At 41.6% G+C, this 16,344-nt stretch overlaps 2 protein-coding genes across 2 annotated transcripts; both read right to left on the reverse strand.

Annotated features, from left to right (window-relative positions):
• Positions 1–703: 703 nt before the first annotated feature.
• LOC125888981 (extracellular calcium-sensing receptor-like) lies at positions 704–6,441 on the reverse strand. The gene is made up of 8 exons (XM_049576643.1): positions 6,398–6,441; positions 5,570–5,864; positions 5,191–5,480; positions 4,730–5,025; positions 3,473–3,678; positions 3,086–3,307; positions 1,681–1,804; positions 704–1,608 (listed from the first exon to the last, which is right to left on the reverse strand). Exons 1-8 carry the CDS (start codon positions 6,424–6,426, stop codon positions 704–706), a joined length of 2,367 nt encoding a protein of 788 aa, XP_049432600.1. The 5' UTR covers positions 6,427–6,441.
• An 877-nt stretch (positions 6,442–7,318) lies between these two features.
• On the reverse strand, positions 7,319–15,957 carry LOC125888982 (extracellular calcium-sensing receptor-like). The gene is made up of 7 exons (XM_049576644.1): positions 15,856–15,957; positions 14,954–15,259; positions 14,575–14,860; positions 14,022–14,227; positions 13,668–13,889; positions 8,307–8,427; positions 7,319–8,217 (listed from the first exon to the last, which is right to left on the reverse strand). Exons 2-7 carry the CDS (start codon positions 15,212–15,214, stop codon positions 7,319–7,321), a joined length of 1,995 nt encoding a protein of 664 aa, XP_049432601.1. The 5' UTR covers positions 15,215–15,259; positions 15,856–15,957.
• Positions 15,958–16,344: the final 387 nt, after the last annotated feature.

Raw genomic sequence — 16,344 nt, forward strand, 5'->3', positions numbered from 1 at the left:
TGAGAGAGATTGTGTGTTTGAGAGACAAAGGCTGCCTGGCCTTCAAAACAAAATACCTGACAAAAGAAAGCTACAAGAAGATTGCTGAAACATGTGGTCAGTAGGGGAACAATAGAACTATGAAAATGTGTCAAGCTTTGAGTTGCCTCTCTGAGTGCAGTTGTGTTTGAAAGCCAAATTAGATTATATGTGTATTATCTGTGTTGTCTAAAAGTGCCAGGTTAATACAAATGATATATAGTTCCATGAAAGACCCTGGGTCTGTGTGAAGCATTAGCTTTCTGTCATCAGCTTAGCTTTGGCAAAGCCAACTACCCAATAACCTAAATACAAAGAGATCACATCAATAACTCATGTTCAATACATAAACATTGACATAAGTTAAGCAGTGTTGCTTAGCCTGTAGAAGTGTAAGTTTGGGGCTAACTCAATTTTGTTACTCCTTTGCTTGTGAGGTTAGCCTGCAGACTTTGTGTCTGCTGAAGGCACTAACTTGTTAAATCTTCTTTGCCACTAAGAGAAGTTATGTGTCTGTGTATTCTTTTGTTGGCTCAGTAACATTGCTGGGTCATGTGCCAAAGTGAAAAATGGTGATTAAATGCATGGGTTTTCACATGGAGGTTTGAAAAAGTAGAGGACTGTGGGAAAATTGCAAATGTATGCTATATGTTGCACTTTTATCTGTTTCCAAGCCCCATATGGGTTAAGATTGATTTTTATTCATTAAATGTTTCTTGGTGTTCTTCTCTGGCTTAAACAATATGATGAAACACTTTGGAGCAAATATACACAGTATTAGTCCAAAACTGGAGGCCAGAATAGCAAATATCTCCACAGCCACAGTAAACTTCCCAGGAGAGCTGACATATGCTGGGATAAAGGTGATCCAGACTGCACAGAATATCAACATGCTGAAGGTGATTAGTTTGGCTTCATTAAAATTATCAGGTAGTTTCCGGGCTAGGACAGCTAACACAAAGCAAAAGACAGCCAGTAGGCCTATGTATCCAAGCACAGCCCAGAACCCTATAGCTGAGCCTAATGCACACTCCAGAATGATTCTTTCTTTATATGTGGTGAGGTTTGTCATTGGAAAAGGGGGACTAAGAACCAACCATATAGTACATATTAAAACTTGTATGAATGTAAGAAATACCACAGTCATTCTTTGCTGTGGAGGACCAAACCATTTCATCACATTACTGCCTGGGAGTGTAGCTTTGAAGGCCATTAACACTACTATTGTTTTTCCGAGAACACAAGACATACAGAGGACAAAGGTGATCCCAAATGCTGTGTGGCGCAGCATGCAGGACCACTCAGAGGGTGGTCCAATGAAGGTTAATGGACATAAGAAACATAGAGTCAGGGAGAGGAGCAGCAGGAAGCTCAGCTCAGAGTTGTTGGCCCTGACAATCGGGGATGTCCTGTGACGATAGAACACAGCTGCTGTTATAGTCGCAATACAGGCGCCACCAACTGAGAACACAGCCAGGATGATTCCTAGGATCTCGCTGAAGGAAAGAAACTCTACAGGCTTGGGGAGACAAGTGTCTCTCTCTGCATTGGGCCAGAACTCCTTGGGACAAGGGAAACAATCAGGGGAATCTGAAAAAATAAATGGCTTTTAGCAGTTGTATATTTGATGTTGTGAATATGCATTACAAAACAATAAAGTACCTGTAACATTGCTAATCTCTCCTTCGGGACACAGTATACAGTCATAACAGCAGATGGGTTTTCCTTTCTGCAGCACTTTACGAGTTCCTGGAGGACAGCTGTCAGTGCACACTGACACAGGCACCTGACACACAGATACAAACAGACTCACACATATTCAGGTGTGCTACAAAGCTGTGAGGATTAAAGGACAGGCTCACATTTTGCAAGTCTTTCTTATAACAATTTTCACATGTCAATATGTGTATTGTCAGTTTTCAGGGACAAAATCCACAGTACCTGTTTTGTGTAAACATTCATTCTGAAATTCAGCTGAAGCTAAAATGACATGTATATGTGAATGTATGTGTTTGGAAGAGAAAGTGAGTGAGAGGAGGTGAGCCACTGGCCCAAATCTGTGATATTTCCAGTAAGCTTACCCAAACCCACCCACTGGTTGTTCCACATATCACTACTGAGCATTAAACACTGTGGGCTGTGTTGGGAAGTAACCATTACAGGTTCATTGTTGTTATTGTTCTTCCAAAATTCAGAGGCTAAACTTTTTTTCTTTTTTCTGTTTTTTTTTGTTTTAATGTCCTTGCTATGATTTTATTTCCGTGCGTTCATTTCAGTGCCAACCAGCATACACTGTCCTAGTAGGGGCCTACATTCTCTCTGCTGTTGATTTCATATTTGTTTTGTCAGCATCTGGTGAAAATTTAGTGTCTGCTAGTTGCTGTTTTGGAAAAAGCTATGATAATTTTCATTTTCAACTTTGAAATATATCTATTATTTATTGGTAAAATGAAAAAGGTTAGAAAGTCCAGGTTTGAGGTCATCTGTCTACCAGCCACAACTTTTAGATGCATTCTTTTCTTTCATATGACATGTATGACTGGTCTTCATAAACAGTAACAAAACAAACATATCTGAGTGGTAGCATACAGACAATGAATGCAAATCCATGTTTAGAATGATAATAGAAATGAAATGTGTTTGAAATTCTTGATCAAATGCTCACAGCTCGGACTGGCCATTGGGAGCACCAGTTGTTCTGGACTTTGATTGTGCACTGGCATCACTCCTGATCTTCCCTTCTAATTTAGCTTCCTTATACCTGATGCCCCTGTGACCCTGCACCAAGATAAGTGGTTACAGACAATGGATAAAGTAATGAATACGCTATGCCCTGTAGCCACCTATGGATTCCTTTCTATGTTACTCTCCCTTTGCCACAGCTCAGCACATGAACACTTACTGGACAAATATAAAGGGAAACTTTCACACTAAATATACTGTAAATTTGGATCAGATCTCTTCACAGCTGGTAGAAATATGAGTATCAGGGTCCAAAAAACACATATCGTACACTTTAAGATCACCAAAGTTGAATATGTTAATTCATTACTTTTGGGCTCCTTACTTGTGTGCCACCTTCCACCCAGGTGAGCTTCCTGTTGATACTGAACTCCTGGCCCGCTGGCAGTGATGCATCATAGTGTCCTACTGTCACCAACTCAATGCTGCCACTCTCACTTTTTTGCCAGTTAACCAGCTCGTATTTGGCCACAGGGTCCCCGTTGGCATCAAATGACACATCATAACCATTTTGGGAAAAATTTACTTCCTTCAGCTGTGTGAGAACCTGTCAGGATGAAGTAATGTTAAACAATGAGGGACAGACATGAAAAAAAGTAAAATAATACTAATATTCAACAAAATGTGTGTTGTAGCAAAACACAAACAAACAAACAAACAAAAAAACCAAATGGGCATTCACTTGTTCTTTTACATATTTGTTTTGACTGACCTCTTTGGGCTCTGTCTTGGTGAATTTGTCACACTGAGCTGTAGAATTAGTTTCCTGACACACTGCATCATGAATGGCATGAGCTATTGCATAAACAGCCTTGTACACCATGTTAGTGATTCGCAACTGGGATGTGTCAGTGTACGGGCTCTGGATCATCTGTATGTCTTCATTCCCATCACATATATTTTTATCTGTGGCTGCACCTAAAAACACACAGAGACAGTGACAGGTGTTTCTTAAACTTGACAGTTATTTTACATTATTATTCATCTGCATTAGTCACATTTATTAAATGCTAGAAAATGTTTGTATTTTTCTTGACTTAAATACTGAGATGATCTGTGTTAACATGTTCAAAACTGATCTGAAATTGTTGCCAACAGAATATCTGAACAAGACTACATACAGTACAGTGTAACTGATACATGCTAGTAAGTACAATTTTTAATCTTTATTTAGCTTGGTGGTCTGAACACTGTGAATGTACTACAGTTCATGAAAACCCCAAAATCATATCAAGGGTGATTTTTCATAGAAATGTACCTCATGTCTTTGTTCAATTTAAATTGACCATGAACATTTTAATCAAAATCTGTGTTTTGTCCTAAAACAGCTGCCAAGACTTTAACAGAGAAAATTAAAAATCACTACACAATCATAATGACCCAATGACCTGTGCTAAAAATCTGCAAGATGATTTTCTCCCTTTTTCCAGCCTGCAGTTGAATCCAAACTCCCAGGGATCAGTAAGCATTGTTACAGGGAGCCTACCATCTAAAAATATCATGCCAACCAGTACTCCTCTGTAAATATTGTGCATGTAACAATAAAGGACTTGAAAATGAAAACAACAGTTATCTAGACACACTTTCACTATATTAGCCTCATAAGAAGTACATGCATACTTAAACATATAGTACAACTGATGCATGCTAATGAGTACAGTTGCAGAGCTTTATTAGTACTTTGTTTAGCCTGCTGGCCTATGGGTCCATGTGTGCTTGTGTTCAAGACAACAGAGTGTCTAAATGTGACAGGGAAAATTGTCATATCAACTGAAATTATTAATATACTTTTAATTTCTGTGCACCTTATATCTTTGTCTAATATCTGTAATTTCCCTGTCAATTTCGGATTTGGTCTTGAAGCAGCTACTGCTCCACTCAGACAGACAAAACCAAACAAACAAAACACCATAACATGACCACAAGGACTGTGAATGTGACGTGTCAATAATCAGCACTGCTTCCTCACTTTTTCTCAGCCTGCAGTTGAATGCATCCTCCCAGAACTCAGCAAGCACTGGAGAAGCAGCCACTTTAGAGGGAGAGAGATCCAGCAAGAAGTCTCTCAGACCTGGGATGACAGATTGCTCAATGGCAAATCCGATGGCTCCAGAACAGAAGCTGAACCTCAGCATGTCTGGGTCGGTTACCCAGGACTCACTGCCGATCCACTGGCGAGGTGGAAAAGGCTTGAGTGACAGCTCTTCCAGTAAGATCCTCATGTCTCCAGGGGATGTAAATGCCACAACAACCATAGCTGTTGACCTGGAGTGAGAGATAATATTTGGTCTCACTGACTATGTTCAGAAAATATGAGTAATAAATATGAAAGGAATAATCATGATGGAAAACAGAAACATGCCAAGATAATTTAACAAAAAAGGCCAGTGTCACCACCAGGAACAAAAGCACAATCAGAGATGTAGAAACCTGCGGATAACATCAGCCACTCTCTGGATCCTGCTGCGTGGGTGGGTCCGATAGAAAGATTCAGAGTATTCCACACAGATTCCCTCTTTGTGTGCTGCGTCCAGGAAAGACTCCATGCCATTATTGCCATAGTCTGAATCTGACCGGACAGCACCTATCCATGTCCAGCCAAAGTGTTTTACCAGCTTGGCCAGAGCGTCAGCCTGAAACTGGTCACTAGGGATTGTCCTGAAGAAAGTCGGGTACTGCTGCTTATCTGACAGACATGCACAAGTGGCAAAGTGGCTCACCTAAAGGACACAGCAGTGTCATTATTTACAGACAAAAAAATCAGTACTGTATATTAAACACAGTTTGCCAGAAATTTAAAAACAATTACTTGAGGAATGTTAAAGGACCCGACAATGCGTGATATGCTGATGGATGGTGTGGACCCAGACTCACCAACGACAGCCATCACCATACCAGACTGTGAGCAGTTGTCACCAGTATAAAACACTGGGTCCGGGCCGCTTGAAAGCTGGAATGCCACATGCACAGCCACAGGCACTGAGGCACACGAGTCATAGATCTGATAACCGAGCTTGATGCCAGGAAGCAGCTCTGTGCTATTATTAATTTCTTCGATGGCAAAGACCATTGCACGTGAGAAGCGCAGTTCACGGGAGACAATGCTGCACACAGACACTTATGTCACTGTTCAAACTTGAGAAGGACAAGTCACAGTTGTAAAAGAAGTTACAAACTAGGATTGATACAGTAACTGCACTGCATCTGTGGACCAAATACACATCAAAGTGTTGCCATAAAACCAAATTCAAAACACAGAATTCGATATCATTCCAAAATTGGACCGTAATGCACAAATTAACAATAGTCAACTCAATCAAAATTCTTAATTTGTTTTTATCCCGTAAATATTTAGAAAACAGTTAGTGAATTTTCCGTTTAAAAACACAGGGATGCTTATTTTCACACTCTACTGGTTTTTGTCAATATAATACCTTCAATTTATATGGCCAAATACTGAACTGGCACTGATTGGGTAATAAAAGATTTTTTTTTTTTTTTTTTTTTTTTTTTTTGTAGTTTTCTGTACCACCAAAATCTTTGCAACATGATTTTGCAAGCACAACATACAAATCAAACTTTTCTATCCACACACAGTTTAATATCCTCTTATCCCTCCGTCTTCCCTTTTACTCACCTCCCTGTGCACCTTAGTGGCTCAGGCATGGTGGTGTAGTTGTATTTTAATGTGTGCATGTAATGATGTATGGCAAAAACCCCACCAATAACATAGTCACCATCCATTGAGAAGGCAGGTACACGAGTGGTACCCTGAAGTGTACATTTTACAGATGAAGCATCAGTTGCAAACCCAGCACCAGTCTTATCCTCATTAAACCCAACCCCTTTTTTCATTCTGTCCCCAGAACCATTCAAAGCAAGAGCTGAGTTCAGCTCATGCAAACCCAGAGGCAGCATCAGGCCAATAAAGAGAGCCGAGATCTCCATCCCTCAGCTGTCTACATGTGATGATATTGTGTGTTGACATTGGTTTAAATAGAGACAAATGCTTCCCTCATCCAACTTTACGTCAGCTTACGATACCACAGAGAGAGGATGCGCTTACCAATGGTCACTGATTAGCTCTTGTCCAAGTCTTTTCTGTGAACATCAGATGTCTTCCTTAAGTTGTAGGGTTTGTTTGTTTTTTAGCTCATATTCCAGTTGAGCCTAACACGACACCTTTAATGGGTTGTTTGTGTGGTTTAATGCAGCCTTTAATAAAGCAGGTTTCGAAATATTGTGGAAAAAGCAATAACTATCAAAATTTTGAGAAAGAATTCAGCGCCACACATTTATGTTATGATTTTTGTCTTTATTAATTGAATTGAACTTAATTGAATGAAACTGAATTCATATTGTCAGCACATGAAATACATTTCTAAAAACAACACCATAACACACCACAAATGACAAATATTAAATTAAAATGTTGAATAAAAATAACTTGTAGATCTACATATTTATATCAAAAAGATGAAGACTGTGTTAAATATGCACATTATGAGCTTCATACTGTTGCAGTCCTAACAGTTTCAACCCCTCAATTGTCCTATGACTAATTTTTATTCATTAAATGTTTCTTGGTGTTCTTCTCTGGCTGAAACAATATGATGAAACACTTTGGAGCAAATATACACAGTATTAGTCCAAAACTGGAGGCCAGAATAGCAAATATCTCCACAGCCACAGTAAACTTCCCAGGAGAGCTGACATATGCTGGGATAAAGGTGATCCAGACTGCACAGAATATCAACATGCTGAAGGTGATAAGTTTGGCTTCATTAAAATTATCAGGTAGTTTCCGGGCTAGGACAGCTAACACAAAGCAAAAGACAGCCAGTAGGCCTATGTATCCAAGCACAGCCCAGAACCCTATAGCTGAGCCTAATGCACACTCCAGGATGATTCTTTCTTTGTATGTGGTGAGGTTTTTCATTGGAAAAGGGGGACTAAGAACCAACCATATAGTACATATTAAAACTTGAATGAATGTGAGAAATACTACAGTCATTCTTTGCTGTGGAGGACCAAACCATTTCATCACATTACTGCCTGGGAGTGTAGCTTTGAAGGCCATTAACACTACAATTGTTTTTCCGAGAACACAAGACACACAGAGGACAAAGGTGATCCCAAATGCTGTGTGGCGCAGCATGCAGGACCACTCAGAGGGTGGTCCAATGAAAGTTAATGGACATAAGAAACAGAGAGTCAGAGAGAAGAGCAGCAGGAAGCTCAGCTCAGAGTTGTTGGCCCTGACAATCGGGGATGTCCTGTGATGATAGAACACAGCTGCTGTTATAATGGTAAGACAGGCGCCACCAACTGAGAACACAGCCAGGATGATTCCTAGGACCTCGTTGAAGGAAAGAAACTCTACAGGCTTGGGGAGACAAGTGTCTCTCTCTGCATTAGGCCAGAACTCCTTGGGACAAGGGAAACAATCACGGGAATCTGAAAATATAAATGGCTTTTAGCATTCATATATTTTATATGTTGTATATGTGCACTACAAAAAATAAATAATTACGTTTAAAAATTACCTGTAGCATTGCTAATCTCTCCTCGACATGGTATACAATCATAACAGCACATGGGTTTTCCTTTCTGCAGCACTTTACGTGATCCTGGAGGACAGCTGTCAGTGCACACTGACACAGGCACCTAACAAGTACATACAAACAGACTTACACATATTAAGGTGTGCTATAAAGCTGTGAGGATTAAAGCATAGGCTCACATTTTACAAATCTGTCTTAAAACAATAATCACATATTAATTTCCGTATTGTGTATTGTCAGTTTTGGGGGACACAATCCACAGTAAATGTGTGCTTCAAGCTTCAAGGACAAGCCTGTGGATTGCTGCTGCTGGGATGCAATCAGGGACTTGATCAATCTCAGATGGGTCACCTGGGTAAGGGGGTCTGATGGTGAGAGACCCAAAACCCCCTATGACCCCAGGAACATCACTGACGTTGCATCCCAGCACATCCCAGAGTTGTATTTTGAAACCTTTATTTCTCTGGGTCAACCAGTGATGTCTGGGAACAGACCACAGGACAACCAAAAACAGAGTAATGACTACTGGAGAGTCAGATGACAGCACAGACAGACGGCAACCTGTGCAATTTGGGCTTGTACCCCAGCTTGTGTTTTCCGTCAGGAGGCGACCTATCAAAGCGACAAGCGAACCCTCTGAGACATACCCCCAGGGGATCCCAAGAGGGAGGCAGGATGAGATCACCAATTGAACGGACCTAAGAATTTCAACCCATGTGAACGGCCAGATGATGATAAATGCAAGATGCGTCTGTGGCAAAGAGTGCAAAAATCTGTGTAGCCTTACAATCCATCAGGCAAGAATGAAATGTTTGGACATGGAGAAACAGGTACAACGCACATGACCAGTTCCTGGTGAGACGTGGGAGGAGCATGACTAGTACTCACCTCACAGAGCCCAGCACCAGTAGTTCAACAGTGGATCAAACGGAACGCCAGCCACTAGCGGAGTTCGAGAAATTCTCAGGAAAAGCCTATGACAATTCGCAGAACAGAGTGGCACTCAAACGAGGGAAGGAAAGGCCCAAGAAGAGAACATCCTTCATAGTCAACCCCTACCGCTCTTCCAGAAAATTGCTTGGTGATAAGTGGAGGGCCACCTGGAGTGCTCTGTGGATGTTGTTAACACTTTCCTTTGTAACATCTTAAGCAATCCAGCAAGAGAGCAGAAACTTGCCCACAACAAAGCCCTGATTAGCCCAGTTCCCCCAACAACTGAGTTTTACATCAAGGAACCAAGCTGGAGAGAGGTCCAGGAAGTTGTTCAGCAGCCTGCTGCCCCTTTGCCTAGTGAGGTATTGTACAGCGTGTACAAGCGCTGTCTGAGACTCCTCCAGCAACTGTGAAAGATCCTTAGAGTGATCTGGCAGAGAGAAAGAGTCACTGACCAGTGGAGATTTCTGGAGGACATCGGATCCCCAAGGAGGAGAACTCCAGAGATATTGACCAGTTCAGAGCCATCTCTCAGTTTAGCATGGAAGGCAAGATATTTTATAGCATCTTGTCCCAGCAGCTGTCAAAGTTTCTCCTAAAGAACGCTTATGTCCACACGCCAGTACACAAAGGCATGATCTCTGGAACACCTGGTTGCTTGGAGCATACAGGAGCTGTCACTCAGCTTCTGAGAGAAGCAAAGAAGGAAAAGCGTGATCTGATGGTCCTGTGGTTGGACCTCACCAGTGCTTCTGGGTCCATATCACACAAGCTAGTTGAGGAAACTCTCTGTAGACAACATGTTCCCAGCACTGATCAGAGCCTACATGGACGATCTGACTGTTACAACATTGTCAGTCTCCAACAGCAGGTGGACCATACAAGGACTTGAGAGACTCATCTCATGTGGATAGTTTTGCTTCAAGTTTTCTGAGACCATTATTCCAGCGCTGTCAGAAAAGCCAGTCAAGAGCCTGGGGAAACTCTTCAACAGCAGCCTGAAGAACACAGCTGCCATTCGCAAAACTTGCAGTGACCTTGAAGACTGGCTTACCAAGACTGACAAGTCTGGGTTGCGTGGTCATGTCAAGGCTATGCTGGATATACCAACATGCCATTCTGCCCAGGTTTTGTGGCCCTGCAGCTATATGGTGTCCAGTTGTCTGCTGAGGAAACTCTGGAGAAGAAGAACAGCGGCTATCTGTGAAGGTGGCTGTCTTGCCAAGGATCTTAAGCAACACTGCTCTGTATGGTTCCACCAACACCCTGCAGCAGCTGGTGTTGAGGTCCACAAAAAGGCAGAAAGTGGACTGCTGCCAGAGAGTTACAGGTAGTGAAGGCACAGCTAAGGCAGAAGACCCTTGTTGGGACAGTGGCGACAAGACAATCAGGTCTGGGCTACTTCGAGGCTGTCAGATCGGCAAAGCAACAAAAAGGAGTGACAATATCTGAGGGCTGAGGAGGTAGAGGTATAAGTCTCTAAGATGGTGGGACTCAGGTCATAAGGGAGCCTGGACAAGGTGGGAAAACACTCTGCAGGCTAAGATCACTTGGTTGGATTTCTGGCAAGATCCTCTGCATCAGATTTATGGTCCAAACTGTCTGCAACACCTTACCAAGTCCAGCAAACCTTCACACTTGGGACAAGGCTCAGACACCATCTTGCCCCCTGTTTGCTGGGAGAGGATCCCTCCAACCCTATTAGCAGCTGCCCCAAAGCCTTGGCCGATGGGCATTACTTCTGACGCCACGACCAGGTGCTCAAGGCAATTGCGGAATAAGTCACTACAGCCATTAAGTGCAATAAACACCACAACAGGAAGAGAACCATCTCCGACGAGGGGAGCCCCGTACCCAAACACAGACAAGACCGCACCGATTGTCCACAGCTCCAGACTGGAAGCTGAGAGGAAAACAACTCAAGTTCTCTGATCACATCATGCTCACAAGACTCCACCGAGACTAGATCATCTTCTCAGATTCCACTAAGTAGGTGATTGTGTGGAAGCTGTCTGTGGCCTGGGAGGAGCACATGAAGGAAGCTCATGAGAGAAAACTGGCTAATAGAGTTGGTATTTAAATTTTGTTACCGTAAAACCTTCCCACATTTTCCCCGGTGTATACTGTATTACCATGACTAATTAAAAATCACTTTGAAGGGCTCAGAGGGAGTCGCCAAAATGTCGGCTTGTGCCTATACCATTTAGAAACAGAATAACAACCATTACATAGGCCTAATACTGAAAAAATAACAACAAAACATGTACAACATGAACAACTTTTATGAACAAATATTTAAAAAAAAGTGCAAATGTAGCAGTCAACCAAACAATGAAATAAGAACAAATTGTCTGTGGGCTACAGTCCACTTCCAAAAAAGAACCTATCAATATAAATCAAATAGCCTAAATTAAAAGACCAGCTCTACAGCGCCCAGTACTAGAGGCTTATCAAATAGGAAAAACAGAACAATAAATACAAGGCATAACCGAAAATGGGCATATATAATCCTATCCTGAGAATGCAAAGTGAAATACTGTTTGTTGGTTTATTTTTAGAGCCCACCTTTAATTTGAAAAGTTCATCCTCTCCAAGTCTGAACTTTTTTGGCTGTCAGAACAGGCTACTCGTCATTGAAAATGACATAAAAACAAAGTATAGGTCGTGATAACTATAGCAGCATCATATGCTTCAAAACTATGTAAGATTTTTCGCCAGAAAAAAACAGCATGTTTACTTTTTCCAGCTGGAGCAGGGCATGTATTGGTTTGACAACAACGCTCTGATGGAGAACTTGTGGCACAAACGTACAGGTACTTTCGTTCAACCCTTGACATCAGAGGAAAATGCCTGGCTCCATCACCTTTCCACCAGAGAAGGGGGTCTTCGTCTCCATGAATAACAGGCTCGCGACAACAGGCCGTTATCTCTGCTCCTACTCGATCCTGTGTGGTGCCAACCGGACATGCCACCACATCGGCTTTTCTTTGAAGGAGACTGCACAGTCATCTGTTGGTTCTGGTTGCGATTCTGCCTCCTCCACTCCGATGGCCACTGGACCTGCTGCTGCTGCTTGCAGAAGTTGTGAAGTTGTGGGGTTTTTTGGGACGAAGTCGCTTGATGAGCAGCTTGCCATCTTTTCTTCTCTTTCTCACGTCTGAGCTGTCACGTGATGACATCACATCCAAAAAATTGATCAAATGTCATCTCCCGACAACAGTTAAGGGCAGTTATAAGAGAAACATTAGCCTACTATTAGTTTTAAATTGTAATAGTATTAAATTGAAAACTCAACCACACATAGGATACATAGGTGCTGGACAAGCACTCATTATTGAGGCATTAAATAAATTAGATTTAATATTATATCAGGCACTATAGGCCTATATGTGCAGCAGATTTTTTTTAATGACGGTAATGAAACTGATACCGTTGCTATTTTTTGATACCGTGGGATACCTCATTACCGTATTATCACCCAACCCTACTGGCTAAATACCAAGAGCTGGTGGAACAGTGCAGAAGCCAAGGCTGGCAGGCTCTCTGCAAGCCAACTGAAGTGCGCTGCCTGGGATTGGCTGTGTGCTCAATCTGTAAAGCGCTGGCAGGGCTAGGAGAAGCCCAAGCTGCAATGAGGAGGGCCATATGTACCTATACTGAAGCCGCAGAGAAAGCCACTTGGTGGCTTTGGATAAAGAGGGTGAGCCTGTGGATTGCTGCTGCTCGCATGAAGTCAGTGACACGATCAACCCTGGATGGGTCACTTTGGTGAGGGGATCGGATGTTAAAAGACCCGAAACATTTTAACAAAAAGGGAGGAGAAGTTACGGGCCGTACACATGCCACATTTTTCCAGTCTAGTAGCCCAGTTGGCACTGGCCGCTACCCTTTTGCCTTGTTTGTGCCAACTTTCAAGAGCCTTGCGGCAGGTTGTGTCTGAGGTTGCTAAGCAACCTTAACAAGCACCATATAGCCTATTTACCTGAAATCCTGAGCGCAGAGATGATCTTCTTTCAGGCACTGTGTGTGAGCATATCATTCGTGAGACAGATGTAAAGCTCTAGCAGCCCTGCACCAAAATGACCAACTTTTCCATACTTATCACAGACTGATACTGTTTATTTCAGAGCGCAGATGTAGCAACCTGAAAAATAGGCACTCAGGAACACATGCACGCTGCTATGGCACATCATTAGATATATAATTTTCTTTCATATGACATGTGTGACTGACCCTTATAAACAATAACAGAACAAACATATCTGAGCTGCAGCATAAAGTCAGTGAGTTTTAATCTGTGTGAAGAGTGATCATAGAAAATTTGGAAGGGAGTTTGGAACAGATCTCTTTACAGCTAGTATGGAAAGCAGTAAAGGGGATATGTTAAATCATTGCTTTTGGGCTCCTTACTTGTGTGCCACCTTCCACCCAGGTGAGCTTCCTGTTGATACTGAACTCCTGGCCCGCTGGCAGTGATGCATCATAGTGTCCTACTGTCACCAACTCAATTCTGCCACTCTCAGTTTTTTGCCAGTTAACCAGCTCGTATTTGGCCACAGGATCCCCGTTGGCATCAAATGACACATCATAACCATTTTGGGAAAAATTTACTTCCTTCAGCTGTGTGAGAACCTGTGAGGATGAATTAAAGTAACAGTGAAGGACAGAAATTAAGAAAATGTAAAAGTAAAAGAAAAAAGAAATTAATAATATGCTGTAGCAGAAGATGGGCATTGGGGTGTTCAAATATTTGTTTTGACTGACCTCTTTGGGCTCTGTCTTGGTGAATTTGTCACACTGAGTTGTAGAATTAGTTTCCTGACACACTGCATTATGAATGGCATGAGCTATTGCATAAACAGCCTTGTACACCATGTTAGTGATTCGCAGCTGAGATGTGTCAGTGTACGGGCTCTGGATCATCTGTATGTCTTCAGTTCCATCACACACAGTCTCGTCTTTGGCTGCACCTAAAAACACACAGAGACAGTGACAAGTGTATATCAGCCTTGACAGTGACATTACATTGTTATTCATTAATCTGTGTTTATCATCATTTTTTTTCTTTATTTTCATTATTATTAAACTGCCACATGTGACTCATGGAAAACCACATACTGTATATTGTTCTAATTTATTTATAACAATACACACTTCAATGAGATAAACAAAGAAAATGATAAATGGTTAATTTGCAACTGAAAGAATAAAACAATCCTTCATCATATACTTAAAAGGACATTTTATGTAGTTTTGTGTGTAGTCGCCCAGTGTCCGCACAGGGAACAAAAGCACAGTCAGTGATGTAGAAACCTGCGGATAACATCAGCCACTCTCTGGATCCTGCTGCGTGGGTGGGTCCGATAGAAAGATTCAGAGTATTCCACACAGATTCCCTCTTTGTGTGCTGCGTCCAGGAAAGATGCCATGCCATTATTGCCATAGTCTGAATCTGACCTGACAGCACCTATCCATGTCCAGCCAAAGTGTTTTACCAGCTTGGCCAGAGCGTCAGCCTGAAACTGGTCACTCGGGATTGTCCTGAAGAAAGTCGGGTACTGCTGCTTATCTGACAGACATGCACAAGTGGCAAAGTGGCTCACCTAAAGGACACAGCAGTGTAATTATTTAAGGGGACAGAAAAAAATCAGCACTGTACATGAAACACACAATTTACCAGAAATCAGAATATTTACTTGAGGAATGTTAAAGGACCCAATGATGCGTGACATACTGATGGATGGTGTGGACCCAGACTCACCAACGACAGCCATCACCATACCAGACTGTGAGCAATTGTTACTGGTGTAAAACACTGGGTCCAGACCACTTGAAAGCTGGAATGCCACATGCACAGTCACAGATACTGAGCCACATGAGTCGTAGATCTGATAACCGAGCTTGATGCCAGGAAGCAGCTCTGTGCTGTTGTTAATCTCCTCAATGGCGAAAACCATTGCACGTGAGAAGCGAAGTTCACGGGAGACAATGCTGCAAACACTCTTGTCATTGTTTAAACTTATAAATAAAAAAACAGTTCACAATTTTAACAGAAATACATAATAAAGGACTACTGCAAGTCATAGTTATGAGCAGTAACTGATTGCTGTTTGTGCCTCTTTCAAACAAACACAGACCTACATTTAAGAATGGGCTGAACACCAAAGATTAAAACACAGGAACAGATATCAGCCAGAAATTCACATAAATTATAAAGTATAGATTGTCAAGTGAATTATAGTCTTATTCATTTGTTCATTAAATTATTACCAACATATATATATATATATATATATATTTATATATATATATATATATATATATATATATATATATGATAATAAAAAATATATACATTGTTTGTTTTGTTTTATTTATTTGTATATTTTGCAAATAATCTCTTAATCTTTGTGAATATAATACCTGAAGCTCTTAATGAAAATATTGAATTGTCACTGATTGTGAAATCATATGAATTCTTTGTTTTAAAGTTTTCAGTTCAGAAGCTTTGTAGTACAATTTTGAGCTCAGCATGCAAATCAAAACATTTTCATCACCACAGTCTAACATACTCTTGTCCTCCGCTTCTCACTCTTACTCACCTCCCTGTGCACCTTAGTGGCTCAGGCATGGTGGTGTAGTTGTGCTTCACTGTATGCATGTAGGAGTGTATGGAGAAAACACCCCCAATAACATAGTCACCATCCATTGAGAAGGCAGGTAGACGAGTGGTACCCTGAAGCTTACACTTCACAGATGAAGCCTCAGTGTTGAACCCAGCCCCAGTCCTAACCTCTTTAAACCCAACCTTTTGTTTTATACGATACCCAGTAACATTCAAAGCAAGAGCTGAGTTCAGCTCACACAGACCACGAGACAGCATCAGGCCAATAAAGAGAGCTGAGATCTCCATCCCTCAGTTGAAAGCATGTGATCATACTGTGTGTGTTGACATTGGTTTATATAGGTTTTTGGATAAAAGATTCCCTCATCCTACTTGATGTCAGCTTACAATACAACAGACTGAGGATGCTCTTACCCAATGGTCGTCGATTAGCTCTTGACCAAGTTTTTTCTATGGGATTTA

The sequence above is a fragment of the Epinephelus fuscoguttatus genome, linkage group LG5 (genome assembly GCF_011397635.1).
Source record: "Epinephelus fuscoguttatus linkage group LG5, E.fuscoguttatus.final_Chr_v1".
In the NCBI taxonomy this organism is placed as follows: domain Eukaryota; kingdom Metazoa; phylum Chordata; class Actinopteri; order Perciformes; family Serranidae; genus Epinephelus; species Epinephelus fuscoguttatus.

Bases quoted from the DNA above. Each gene is read 5' to 3' on its own strand.
- LOC125888982 (XM_049576644.1), bottom strand. From the start codon at position 15,214: ATGGTTTTCGCCATTGAGGAGATTAACAACAGCACAGAGCTGCTTCCT. The intron at 13,890-14,021 runs GTCAGTCAAAAC...TCATCCTCACAG, and splicing joins CCAAGACAGAGCCCAAAGAG to GTTCTCACACAGCTGAAGGA. The intron at 8,218-8,306 runs GTAATTTTTAAA...TTATATTTTCAG, and splicing joins AGAGATTAGCAATGCTACAG to ATTCCCGTGATTGTTTCCCT.
- LOC125888981 (XM_049576643.1), bottom strand. From the start codon at position 6,426: ATGCCTGAGCCACTAAGGTGCACAGGGAG. The intron at 5,481-5,569 runs GTAATTGTTTTT...TGTGTCCTTTAG, and splicing joins GGTCCTTTAACATTCCTCAA to GTGAGCCACTTTGCCACTTG. The intron at 3,308-3,472 runs GTCAGTCAAAAC...TCATCCTGACAG, and splicing joins CCAAGACAGAGCCCAAAGAG to GTTCTCACACAGCTGAAGGA.